Source organism: Corvus cornix, chromosome 1A, assembly GCF_000738735.6.
Source record: "Corvus cornix cornix isolate S_Up_H32 chromosome 1A, ASM73873v5, whole genome shotgun sequence".
In the NCBI taxonomy this organism is placed as follows: domain Eukaryota; kingdom Metazoa; phylum Chordata; class Aves; order Passeriformes; family Corvidae; genus Corvus; species Corvus cornix.
The window spans coordinates 52,605,718-52,618,936 of record NC_047057.1 but is presented as its reverse complement, the minus strand read 5'-3'; the positions used below and the strand labels follow the sequence as shown (position 1 = coordinate 52,618,936).

Here is a 13,219-nt window from a genome sequence, read left to right as displayed (position 1 = left end):
AGGATTACAGCATTTTTTTCCATGTACAAAACAAATGAAAATCATACAATGAAGTCTTTATATAAAGCTAAACGGAGCACTGTAGCTTTTAAATATTGTCAGCTCAGAAGAGTTGTAAAATATTGATTCAGAGATGAAAAGAGGTAGAACCACACCAGTTGCTTAATTTCTTTGGTTCCTTTCTTCAGAGCTCTAGTTCTTTGCTGCACGAACTGCACCCAACCTGCTGCTTTGCACTTGGTTTTTTTTCTTAAACTGCCCCCTTGTTATGTAATGCTAAAAATTAGCCCTAGATTGTTTTTCTTGGCAATGCCATTCCAGTCATAAGACTGGTTTATGTCTTTAGGAAAAAAAAAAAAAAAAAGAAAGGGAATGGAAAAGCTTGGCAGAGACTGCAGAAATCTGAAACATATTAGACAAAGTAAAGGTTCAGAAAAAACCAGTCACTTGCCTGCCTTGTAACAGTAACTCTCTTTATAAGGCAGTTTATAGCTAAGCACGAAAGCGGGGAGGAGGAGACGCAAAGCCTGTTTCATAAGCTGTCACAAAACCATGCACGTAGCCAAATCTGGTCCTGGCATGGCTCTTCCACAAGAGTGGAATGCCTGCGCTTCGAGTAGGAGGGCGTGAGGTGCTGGGCTTACTGACTTCCTTAACCTTAAAAATTTCTCTGTAAGATCCAAAGGAAATACATATTTTTTACAAAGAAAAATAAGCAACTGGTTGTATTGGCAATAATGAGACAACACTGCCACTTTTTTTGGTTTTTTTTGGCTTTTGTTGGCCTCATCAGGTTTGCAGCACTCCATGCTGTTCTTCTCCAGTTTTGTCACTCTCCAGCGCTGCAAGTGTACCCTGCTTTACAAAACTACTCAGTGCCCACGTGCTGCAGTGGCTTCATCACCTTCTCTTTCTGATTTCATCCTGATCTGTCCAGTACCATTACTTTCCCTCCTTCTCCGTGCCAAGAGTTTGATGCTTCCCATCTAACATACGACCATGAACAGGGTGCAGCAGTGATCTAGAATAATGGTAGTCCCCGAAATTAAGTACTACCCTTTACCAACAATAACACTGCCCCTTTTCTAAATAAATAAGACACCTGAGCCTGTCCTGGCTGTTTTCATTGGGTTATTCTGCAGCACAGGGCCTTTCTGCAGGAGCATTTCCACAGTGTTTTGTTAGGAAGCTATGTGTCCAACAAAACCAAGTGGGATTTTAAAGAGGAAATCTTGTGTTGGTCAAACTGCCCTTATGTCTGCTTAGATGGTGGGCTGGTGGGATGTTGCACTGGATGTTTAACTGTGACCTTTGGCATGAAGGAACCTGAAGCAAAGTGCTCAGTAGGACTGGAATGTCCGGAGGCCATAGTTCTTCATAAACAAACAAACAAACCAAGTGTCTTCTTTGGAAACCCTGCTGTCTTTCTGCTGAGCTTAGAGACTTCAGTATAAAGAGGGATTTAGATCCATACAGTGGGGGAGTTCAGAGTGATGCAGCAAATTTCTCCCTTGTTTGCTCCAATGAAAGCTGACTGTCCGCCTGCTGAAAGGAGGCCTATGGCTCTGCACAGCTGCATGGGAACAACTCTGAAGATAAAACTAACATGTCAGTCTACATAAACCCTTCTGCACCTGCAGGTGAAAAATAAACAAGCCATTTAGTCTATCAGTGTGTGCTGAATTGCCTGTGGAAAGCATTGAAAGCCTCAAAGGGCAGAAAACAATCTCCGTAGTTCTTTCACAGGCTGCTTGGAGTTTGCCGGGTTAGATTCTTGATCTCAGTAACATTCCTCACTGAACTCATTGCTGCATTTCACAACTAAACCAGCTTGGGGCCTGAACTGGAGCACAAGGTCAGCCCACAGGGACAGAACAGTGCCAGGCTTTCTAGTGTTCAGGTTCGTTGTCTGAAGAGGCCTTGTGCTTTTCCAAGCAACCTCTGCCTCTACCCACTGCTTTCTCAAATAATATAAGAATACTTTGAGATCATGTGTCATAAATCTGCTCAGGACTGATCTAACCCCTATGTGTTCTGTGATCCTGCAGTGCATTCTGAGAATGGCCCAAGCCTATTTCAGGAAACTGCAAAGGAAACAAGGAGATAAGATATTTCTCCTCCATGAGCACACACAGTCCTGGTTGACCATGGCAGCACCCTGCACAGGCTGCCAGAAGCAAGGAGACTTTCCTTGGTTTGTTGCTTATCTGTAAAATGAGTCTATGGGGGGAAATGTGATAGTCCCAAGAAGAAAGAAGTGGGGTAGGATTAATTTAGTTTAATTTTAGACAGACTAAAATGAGGTGTTGAGTCTTTCTTGCTCTCTTCATTGTCAATGGATAGAGAGAGGAACCACCAAAGTGTCATTCAGCCCACAAGTTGTAGACAGCTGTTTTAGGATAGGCTGAGTTGTTCTGGAGGTGTCTGTTCTTGGCATTTGACTAGAGAGGATGCCTAATTCCTGTGAATTGCCTATATTTTAGGTAGCTGAAGGTTAGGCAAAGTGTGACTCCCAGCTCTTGGTATCTAGTGCAACCTCACATGGGAGGGATAGAGGGAGGAACATCATGAACAATTTTACAGGGTGAAGTCACTTAAGCAGCAGGAACCACCACAGGATTTGCCTGTGCATTTCTGAGGCAGTATGGGGGCTGCTAAGGGGAATGCTGACACAGATGGAAATAGAGCAGCACTAGCAGACATCACCATGTCATGTTTGCTAATACTTTGTTCCCTGTTATTATGCTTCCAAAAATACACATTTGTGGGGACAGGAGAACTCTGAGGGTAGCAGTTAGGAGACAGGCTAGCTTTTTGGTTGGGTTTCTTCTGACTGGTCTAACAGCACTTCCAAGACACTTTGTGTATCCAAAAATAATTCTCAAGGTATTGGTTTTTTTGTTTTGACAGCAGGCATCTGTAGAAGATTCCCCCTTGCCAAACTTTCTTTTTCCTTCCAAGAGAACCGAGGTCCTGGTGAATTTTGTTCAGTCATCAGAGGGTGTGGCAGGCCCTGTCTGCCCCAGCATGGGTTCAGTCGGTGTGACAGTGGCTGCCATCCCTGTGGGTCACTGAGGGCTGAGTGGCAGTGCTTTTTGAGAGGCTGAGCATGCTTCCTTTAGCAGCCCTGGCAGTGGTGTCCCTAATGGTAATGTGAACAGGAAATTAGGTCCAGGAGCTGAAAAGCAATCCCCAGTTCAGCATCACTGGCTACTTCATAGGCAGTCATGTTGAGCTTGATGGCTCCGAAGATGCTTGAAGTGATGACTGTAACAGTCCTGTAGGAAGGACCTGAGCAGCTTCCCAGAGGAATGATTAGTGTAGCTCATAGCCCTGTGGGCAAGAGGAAGAAAGGGCTCCAAGTGTGCCTGCCCATGTGCAGACCTTGTCACACAGATTCTTAATTAGTCCAACATGACTGGGAGCTCAGCACTGCGAGTGACAGATCCCTTGCACTGCCATGCACAGTGTGCAGCCCTCTGCAGTGTTGATAATGCACTGCTTGGAGGGACTGGGCAGCCCCAGCTGTTACCTTAGCTAGTCTTATCTGCTTAGATACTGTTATCTGAGCTTCTTGGTGTGACACCCACTAGGATGGGGTCTGAACACGTGACCTTTATTCTATGTGCCTTTCCTCACAGTACCCTTGGGAGGCAAGAAACAAAAGTGTGCTGAGGGCTAAATAACTCATCCTGGATTCTTGTGCCAGAATCTAGGTCTCAAGCTATGTTGACTGGATTGGAAAATCTGAGTGGGTCATCCGATACCAAGAAAATTGCAGAGATAAAGCAGAGATTAGGTGAAATTCACTTCTTCCATATCCATTGAAAGACTTTGGCCACTTATGGACACAATGTCATATTTCAAGCATGATCTATGATTTTTTGTTGATACACTGTGATTAATTAAAAAAAATAATGGCCTTGCCTATTAGCTGGGTGTAGAAGAAAGGCTGGAAAATGCAAACTCTTTAGCATGTCTTTTACTGTACCCAGCAGTGCTGTTACTAAGTTGTGATACTGTTACAAGATCATGCTAATTAAGGGAATCTATCTAAGGAGAAAAAAAATCACCTGGCTGACATTCCGTAGATGCTCCAAAGATAAAATTTGGCCTCTCAGCATAGCAGAGTTAGTAGTAGTTTTTTATGGTTTTATAGGAAGTATTTGGGCCTAGCATAAAATCTGTTAAATTAACATGTTCTTTCAGAAAGAAAAAGATTTGTGGTTTTTAAAGGAGGTGGGGGAATGATGAAATACCCTGGGGGTAATAGGGGACGTCAAGAAATAGAATGCAGCCTGGAGAAGAATACTACAGCTTAGGTGACACAGAGGCAAGGATTTATAGCTCTGGGATTGTTTGGGATTTTTTGGTCGTCTTTTGCCTCACATTAATATTTACTGCTAAGCCAAATGTGAATGTGCTATCAGTAAAGCTGAGAGAGAAAAGGATAGGCTGGGAAATGCCAGGAAACTGGTTTTCTCTGACTTCTATTGTTTCTTCTTTAACTTCTAAATATTGGCCATTCATGGAGTTGGCGGGGAAAAAAGAGTGACTGAATGCTTTGAAAAGACAAATTTTAAAGATGAAATTCTCAGGGAAATAATCCTATGTGTCTCAAAAATAGGATATGTTTAATGGGTCCAATGTACACATGCAATGGTTGTTTCATTGCTATGCAAAGACTTCTTTATGCTGCTAACAGGTGGGCATGAGTTTCTCTAAATTGCAGCAGTAAGGCCAGGTCAGATGGGGACATGTGCTAATTTCTGACTGAATCCAACTGCCAGTGCATCTGTGGGCTCATGTTTCGATTAAACTGAGCTGGAAGAAAGATTATGAAGAAGGAGGAGGAGTGCAGAGGAATTATGTATACATGATATTTTCTTCATGGTGCCCATCAGTACGGGACTAATTTTAGAAGATGGTGTAGAATTCAATGTCTGCATTCATTGAGACACATTAAGTCCTTGCTGAGGTCAGCAGGAGCTGTGTGTGCTACGCGTTTGAGGAGGAGGTGTCTGACTTGATGACTTAGATCAAGCGCCAAAGGTTTGAAACTCTTACGGCAGCAACACTGGAAAATAGGGTAATTGTTTAAAAGAAAAACCTCTTAGTTTGGAAGAAATTGTGTAAATCGCATAGAGGAGAAAGATTTCAAGCTTGAACTAATTTTATTTCTCTCTAATTATGACCTTTATAAGGGAAAAAAAAATTCAGGATGTTGGCAGAGCTTGCAACATTGGCGCTTTGTTCACTTAGTGCCACTGGAACTAATACGAATGGGAAAAACTGGTCTCTGTGCTGAATTGCAATGGCTCGTTAGCAGGTGGTTTTTCTGCTTTACCAGCAAATCTGGTGGGGAGGCTTCCATGAGTCCAGCCAGTGTCATTATTCCTTCACTCTTGTCAAAACCAGAAAATTTATTGCTTACTACCACAAACTAGGAATGTAGATTGTAAAGAACCTTAAGTGAAATTTGTTCTCTTAAGATGACTGAAAGCATTTTTATTCTTTCTCTAGATGTATAGGGGCTTCCAGATAATGCCACATGTTCAGTACATCTACACAGAAGCCTCTGAGAGTCTTTGTGGAGTCAAGCTGGAGGTCAACAAGTACCAATATCTGATTACAGGTAAAGGACCATGTACTTCTCCATAAGTTTTCTATCCTATACATGCACCTGCTAAGGACATGGGCAGTGGTGTGGACAGCTCTGTACACAATTTCCTAAGTGTTAAGATGGCCAACAGTATTCTGGTGTTCGGTACTCTACAATGCTGAGAGTCATTTCACTCCCTAGATGTCCCTCTCTTTCCAAAAGTGTATCCTACACCCTGGCATGCTGTGAGAAGTATGTTGTGTGACAGTCCATGGCTCTCAATTTATACCTGAGCTGGCATGTCTGTCACAGGGAGCTGGGTGCTACTGGGCTGTGTCAGAAATGGAAGATGGTTTTTGGAATGAGCTGGAGAAACGCAGGCTGCTGAGATGGGGGGATGCAGGGGGATGGACATGTGACAGTTGCCAAGTCTTGTTTCTAGTGAGGGTGTCAGCTCATTTTCTCTGTTGTTAAGAGGAGCTTGACAGCATTACTAACCTGCATGTTGCTGGTGGTGCTTAGAGCCAGCACAACACCTTCTGACTTTCAGAAGTGCTGTTATCTTGCTGGCCAGAGATTCCTGAGCCAGTTAATAAAAAGAAAACATTTGCTGAGCAGTGGCTGAAGCCAAACATATTGAGAGCATTAGCCATCTCAGGAAACGAGAGAAGTGCTTGAGCTGAGAAGTGCTAACTTGTGACCATGTGTCTGTTTTCAAGGCCGGGTGTATGAGGGGAAGGTTTACACTGGCCTGTGCAACTGGTATGAGAAATGGGACCGGCTGACTCTGTCCCAGCGCAAAGGACTGAACCATCGTTATCACCTGGGCTGTGGCTGCAAGGTATGTGTGTCTCTAAGGTGGCATCAGACATTCAAGCCCATTCAGTCTCCCCTGGCTGGTAATACTTGATGATGCTAGAGAACAGCCAGGAAGAGAAATGGAGGACAACAATTTTTACAGAGAAAAAGTAAAGTTCATTTTTAGTGTTGAGACCAAAGAAGAGATAATCAAATAAAAGTGCAGAGTCTATGCTTTTAATACCCTGTTGGAGTTAATTGGGATTGGGGAAGACTTTCAGAATCTCTGCAGAATCATTTGCAGGTGAATGAAATCAGGTACCAAAGGCTTGGCAAGATATGTCCAGCTTTTTTCCTGTGTAAACATTTTGAGTACTTAAAACCCCACAGCCTGGCACTGGAACTAAGACTTTTTCACATGGCCTCAGGCCTGCAAAAACATAGACGTAAGTTCAACTTTTCTGCACCTGAAAAGCCCTTTTGACTACAGAATTAGCTGTGTGTGTGAAGCTAAGCACATGCTTACGTGCTTACAGAACTGAGGCTGAAGTTTGGATTAGTAAGCAAGGTTTGAGGGAGTGGAATTTTGAATCACTTGTCTCTGTTAAAAAGACATTTTATATAATGTTGTTTTTACATGTAGACTTACCTGAATTCTCTTTCCAATTGCAGATTAGGCCCTGCTACTATTTGCCCTGCTTTGCCACCTCCAAGAATGAGTGCATTTGGACAGACATGCTCTCCAACTTCGGCCACTCGGGATATCAAGCAAAGCACTATGCCTGCATCCAGAGGGTGGAAGGCTACTGCAGTTGGTACAGAGGATGGGCACCTCCAGACAAGACGATAATCAATGCCACAGATCCCTGAGCAGCTATCCCTTTCCTTATCTCCCCTCTCCCTTACTTGTGGCTGATCTTCCTTTGGACACTAACTCTTACCAGATCGTGATGATGACAATGAAATTAGTGCCTATTTTCATGCAAATTCTAGCACTTCGAACACTTAAAAAAGAAAAGGAAAAAAAAAAAAAAGGAAAGGAAAGAAAAAAGTCTGTGCTACCTTACTGAATTTGTAATCACCTTTTCCATTTTTTGATACCACTCATTTTGATCAGACGTTTGGGAGCTTACTTTTGCACACCAGAGGGAAAAATGGGAGGGAAAAAAAAGGAAAAAAAAAAAAAAGATGGAGCTCTTGCTCTCTTACATGTATCATTAGCTGTAGCAATATAATCTCTATTTTTTTAGGAAAACAAAAATCTAAAAACTATGCCAATTAGGCACTGTATTCTTCTATGCGCTGGCTTCCTATCACCCCTCCTCATGCACTAAGTGCTGAAAATACTTAGACAAGTCTATTTCAAGGGAAACAGATTTCATTAATCAGATTAATCAAGCAAATGAAGCAAAATGAAAAGAAATCCAGCCTAAACTCTGGACAAAATAACATCCAAAAGAAATTCTCCTCTATAGGAGAGATTGGCAATGTGATTGACTCCAGCAGTGGGAGACTTTACCTGGTGTGTCTGACCACATCATCTGGTAAAAGCATTGTTGACTGACTGTCCTTGCTAATTCAGTCACAATGTGAATGCAACAGCACATTTGAAGTTCTGACTTTCCCCAGAAAAAAAGAGAGAGTATTTAGTATTTTTGTTGTTGTTGTTGTTTCAAAAACAAAAACCCCATCTCCTATTTTCAGGGAGGTAAATGCAATTACAGCAGAGCATATAAAGGGTTGTGCCATCCCGTTTTGAGCAGCATTGGCCCCTGAAATTTTTGCAGCTCAGCCTCAACAGCAAAACCAGCTTGTGAACACCTTAAACCAAACAGGTGCAAAAATAACAACTGTAAATCAATCACGTGCAAGAGGGAAAGGGGAGACTTGCTAGAACATTTATTGTAAAAAAAAAAAAAAGTATTGCCAAAATAGTGTTTTGCTGAACGAAGATGTATATACGCATAATGACATAAGCTATTTTTGACAGGACGTGGAATTTTTTTGGTGTTAAAAGAATGGTTTGATTGTGTTTTAAAGACAGAAATATTGACATTCCGAGTCAGTGAGTTGCTTTTAAGATTTTGAAGCTCCAGTGTATCTGCAGTAGTGGCTACAGTCATTGTTTCCTCTGTAACTCCTTGCACCACGGTTCCTCCCCTGCAGCTACAATAGCTGCATTTGTTTATATAGTGAAAGGAAGTGTGTGTGTGGGCTAGGCAAGGAAAAGTGGTCTCCTAATAACTGTTGTCTGGGATCATAAAGTTTTCAGCTGCCCGGAGGATTCCTTCTGTGTCAAGTGCTGTGTTTCCCTCTAGGCACTGTTAGGCATAGCCCTGTGCATGTGCTCATACCATATCCTGCAGTCATGTGGGAGGAGAAGCCTTACTGTCTTGTGCTTTGCTGTTGACTGGAGAAGTTTTTTTTTCATTCTATTTTGATTTTTTTTATTATTATTAAGAAAACTATAATATAATTTTTCTTATCAAATAAAAGTATTTTAAGTTTTAATGATGGTGAAGAAGGGGTGCTGACAAAATGGGTGACTGAGTCTTGGATGGGGAGGGCTTGGGCAGGGAGAAGATTGTGCTTAACTTCATTTTTGTATTATTATGATTATTTATCTTAAGTTTCCATATATCTTCCGTTCATTCCGCTTAGAAAGCAGAGCTGCCACCAACAGGAAAAAGTTGTTGCAGTGATTCCAGCTTGGGACAATACAGCATTTTACAGTCAGTGACCTCAGTTACTGGAGGATTGTTTAGCACATCTTTGCCAAATAGAAAAGAAAGGGTGTCTGAGATGGGCTCTGGTGTGTTTTTATGTTCCTTGTGTGCTACCAGAGCTCTGCCAGACGTGCACCCTCTGAAATGCCCCATTTGCTAATGACTTGTTACAGCAAAAAGCTTCATTTTTAGCATGAACTTTAGAGGGCATTTTCAGAGAGTTGCTGTAAGAGATGCCTAAGTCTGCTGCGTGTATTTTTTTCCCAGCAGCTCTGAGTGGCAATGCAGCACAAAACACATTGAAAGTCTGTTGGATTTTCCTGTGATTTAGACTTGGAACACTTCTTAGAGTCCTCTTCCCTGTGACTACTCCTAAATTATGGGTTGGAGATGAGAGGGAGAGTAGGGTGCTTCATGACACCCATCACAGGAGCAGGTAGTGGTTCAGAATGTTGTTCCTTTTGGCAAAATATGGGTTTGGGCTTTGGGCCCAGTGGAACAATCTCTGTTCGAGTTGTGCATGGCTGACAAAACCTGTGAGGGTCACTGAGGGCAGAATGGAGCTGCCCTCAGTGTTTGCATTGCTTGGAGTTGGCATTGCAGGCTGTGGCCCTCCTCAAGCTCAAGGTGGCCAGTGTCTCTGAGCTGCAGCCACTTCTCACAGCTTTGGAAGGCTAAATGAAAATGCCCCTTGATGCAGTAAAGTGTTGATTTGAATTTTCATTAAACTGCAGCTCTGCATATTTTACCTGTCACTGAGTCATTTAGCTAGCTGAGACATCACAGTATTGCACTCAAATTATTGTGAAAATATTTGTGTTCTAATACTATGAGGACTTCTGTCCTAAGTAGGATATCATGTAGCTATGTGCTTTGTAAACAAAACAAAACAGCAGATGCATTACCAGAAAATGAAGCATATTCCCACTTTATTTTGCAGACGGTAAAATATTTCTGAGATGCAGACAGCTAGACTGGCAGGGTGGAGGTTTGGTGGCAAATCTTTGCCCTTGCTGTGTAAAGAAACAGTTGTTAAGGCTGTTCAAAATGCGGAGCCGAAAGGAGGGGGAAGAATCCAGTGAAAATACATTTCTTTTGGGAAGCTTCTTTATTTTGTTTCTGTGCATGCTATCAGGGACATGCATTTCTTGGGCTAAGCTTCAGCTTGTGCTTGCATTAAAGACCTGCCTGAAGGCACTCCTGAAGTGGAAGCCATTACATGGATTGAACAGGCTCTAAATCAGACTCAAAGACTTCCTTTCTGTCTGCTCTCCTTTCTTCTGCCTTGCTAAGTCACTTCTGCCTGCCAATGGACATGTTCAGGATTACACACACACACCCTGCCACCATATTTTAGACACACCAACATTATTAAAAGTACTTTTTAAAGTGTGAACTAATTTCTAGACTGAAGCTGTTCAGTTTCTTACTTATGCATATTTTTTCTTTACTTGCTTGAGAGTGTTTTCCCCTTTAAAATGACAAAAATACATATTGAAGGTTTCTGAAAGATTAGATTCTATGTTCCTTTTCCAAAATGGAGGGGCTAGAGAGCAGGAGATCTGTGCATGGAGTTCCTTGAATAAGGTCCTCAGTATGGGAAAGAAGTGCCATTTTTAGGTCTAAATTTATGGTTTGAAGAGTTACATGGCCCTTTATGTAGGACTATTCTAAAACATGAATCTGTCATTGTATCCCATTCATACTTGTCAGAGTGAAATGCTACCTCACAGTGATGGGAAACATACTGTTGTGTTTTTTACAGTAAAGACCGTTGAAAGTAAAGGCCTCCATGAGAACAAGCCTCCATCCTTGCAGATGTCTCTGAAAATACTTACAGCTTAGAAGGACAGAACAAAATTTAGGGAACTGCAAAAGGTTTTTGTCTTTTAGAATAAGTGACTTTTGGGGCTACCAGTCTTGAGAAAAAACATAAAAACCCACTAAACATTTGCTGCTGTTTTGCTTGTACTGGCTTCTCCTTCTCTCTGACACTGTCCTTCCTTCATAGAGCCACTCTGCTGTTCCTGATAGTCATGAAAACTTGGGGAGAGAACCAAACCCATGTGAAAAATCTTGTCCAGAAGGAATGTATTTGTTGCTAAATTTTCTAGCACTGTTTACAGTTTTCCTCCATGTTATTTATAAATTTTATATTCAGTGAATGTATATTGTCTTTTAAGGTAATGTTGCATAATGTTCACTTTTTATAGTGTCCTTTTATTCTAAACAGTAAAGTGGTTTTATTTCTATCACAGACATTCTGTCTCTGCTTCACTTATATTAGTTTCTGTCGACTTCAAATGCACACAAATGGATTTGCAACTGGATTTATTAATTTCCTTCCCCTTCCTGATACCATTTTATTGGTCCCAAAGTAGATATTCCACCTCTGGCAAATCTGGCGCTTTGGCAAAGATCCCTCCAGGAATCCCCCCCTCTTTTTAAGAGGTTGGTCTCTCTGAGAATTGTTACTGTGGTCATAAGCTCAGGAGAGGTGAAAAAGCCCTTTTGAAGTTAATGATTCCCAGTTGTTAATTTGCCATAGGAGGTCAGTACAGAGCAAGGGCTGGCTGTAGCACCAGTAGGTCCTTGGAAGAACACGTGCCAGATTGCTCTTATTTCCAGAAAACTGATCATTATGGGGAGGTCTGGAAGGTGCATGCCCATGGCAAAAGGAAGAGAGGTTCATCTTTTCTGCTATGAAATGTCAGAATCTTGTGTCCTCTCTTTAGGCTTACTGTTTAAGGCTGATTAAAAATGCCCAGTTCTTATGAGAAAGAAGTTTCAGAAAAAGCATTTTCAGCTAAATTAAAATGCTCACAAAAATGGACCTACTGTTAGATAATTCCTGTATCTCACTTTTACTCTTGGAAAATCTAGTGTCTACACAGATGAAAGAATGAAACAGATTTTTGAATTCTTTTTCTGTTTAACCCAAAGGTTTAGAAAGTAGACTCTGGAAAATTTTGGATATAGAAGGGTGAGGGTCTCCTATGTGAGAACTTAAGTGCTTGAAGTGTATGACATTGCAGAGAGGTAAAACCATAACACTTGTTATAAACACTTCCAGGGGTTGAGCCATCAAAGGACCACAGTGTGTTTTACGAGTGCTCACTGGTCCAGCTTGGAAATGCCTCCAGGAGAAGGAAAAGAAAGAGTGGTAAAAGGGGATCAGTATATTCCTGTCTGACAGATGGAGAAGCTGAGGCACTGTGGGCAAGCAACTTTCGCAGGTGTTTGGTGATGACTGCAGTGCAGCTTGCTTGGTGTAAGCTTGACCTCTCAGACTCTCACAGCCCAGGGTGTTGAGAAGATGCTCCCAGAAAAGATATTTAGAAGTTGTGTAGATTCATTCTGTGAGGCAGACCTGTCCACCTGGGAAGGGCTGACCTGAATTTGCCCAAGTGGATTGTTGCTTCTGTAAATTGTTGAAAAGTGACTGATTTAAGCCAGATTACTCAGGCTTCCATGTCAGCAGTAGTGTTTGTGTTCATATGAGATTACCTACGGTTTAAAAGGCTTCCTGTACCCTTTTGGAAGTAAGTAATAGCATCTCCAAGTAGGTGTTTAGTCATAAAGATGGAAAATAAGTGAAATTAAGATCAGTACTACTACTATGCTGGCACCAAATACATCTACATCCGAGGAACCAAGAATCAGATTTCCAGACAAGAAGATCTTGCTAAAAGTGCTAGCTAACTTATTTGCAACGATAACCTTTATCAAGTCTTCCAGAACTACCATTCCTGAAGTGGTGATCAAAGTCACAACTGTCCTGAAACATTACTTATGTCACAAAACCTTCTTCATAAATCATTAGGAATTAAATGCAACAGGCACAATCAACTAATTCATCATAGAACTGTGCAACAAATGGTCACATTGTTTAAGGACTATCCATTTCTTTATGTCTTAAATGATAATACAACTTCATGACTGTACTTACCTCCACCATGTGCCTGTGAAGCATAGAAGTGCTGTAGTCTACCTAGCACAGGTAGAGAGCAGAGTATTGGAACAGAGAGGTGAAGGTCTGGCATTTCAAAGTATTTGAGTACCTAGCAGGCAGCAGCAGGATTTTGCACAAGAA

At 41.8% G+C, this 13,219-nt stretch overlaps 2 protein-coding genes across 3 annotated transcripts in view; one reads left to right on the top strand and one right to left on the bottom strand.

Annotated features, from left to right (window-relative positions):
* Nucleotides 1-11,385, top strand: part of TIMP3 (TIMP metallopeptidase inhibitor 3) — a 37,519-nt gene extending 26,134 nt beyond the window's left edge. The window contains exons 3-5 of the mRNA XM_039571251.1: nucleotides 5,524-5,635; nucleotides 6,322-6,443; nucleotides 7,073-11,385. Of these exons, the coding sequence (XP_039427185.1) occupies nucleotides 5,524-5,635; nucleotides 6,322-6,443; nucleotides 7,073-7,270 (432 nt within the window). The 3' untranslated portion in view covers nucleotides 7,271-11,385. The remainder of the gene's footprint in view (nucleotides 1-5,523; nucleotides 5,636-6,321; nucleotides 6,444-7,072) is intronic.
* SYN3 (synapsin III) overlaps nucleotides 1-13,219 on the bottom strand; it is a 189,067-nt gene that overhangs the window by 115,645 nt on the left and 60,203 nt on the right. The window lies entirely within an intron of this gene.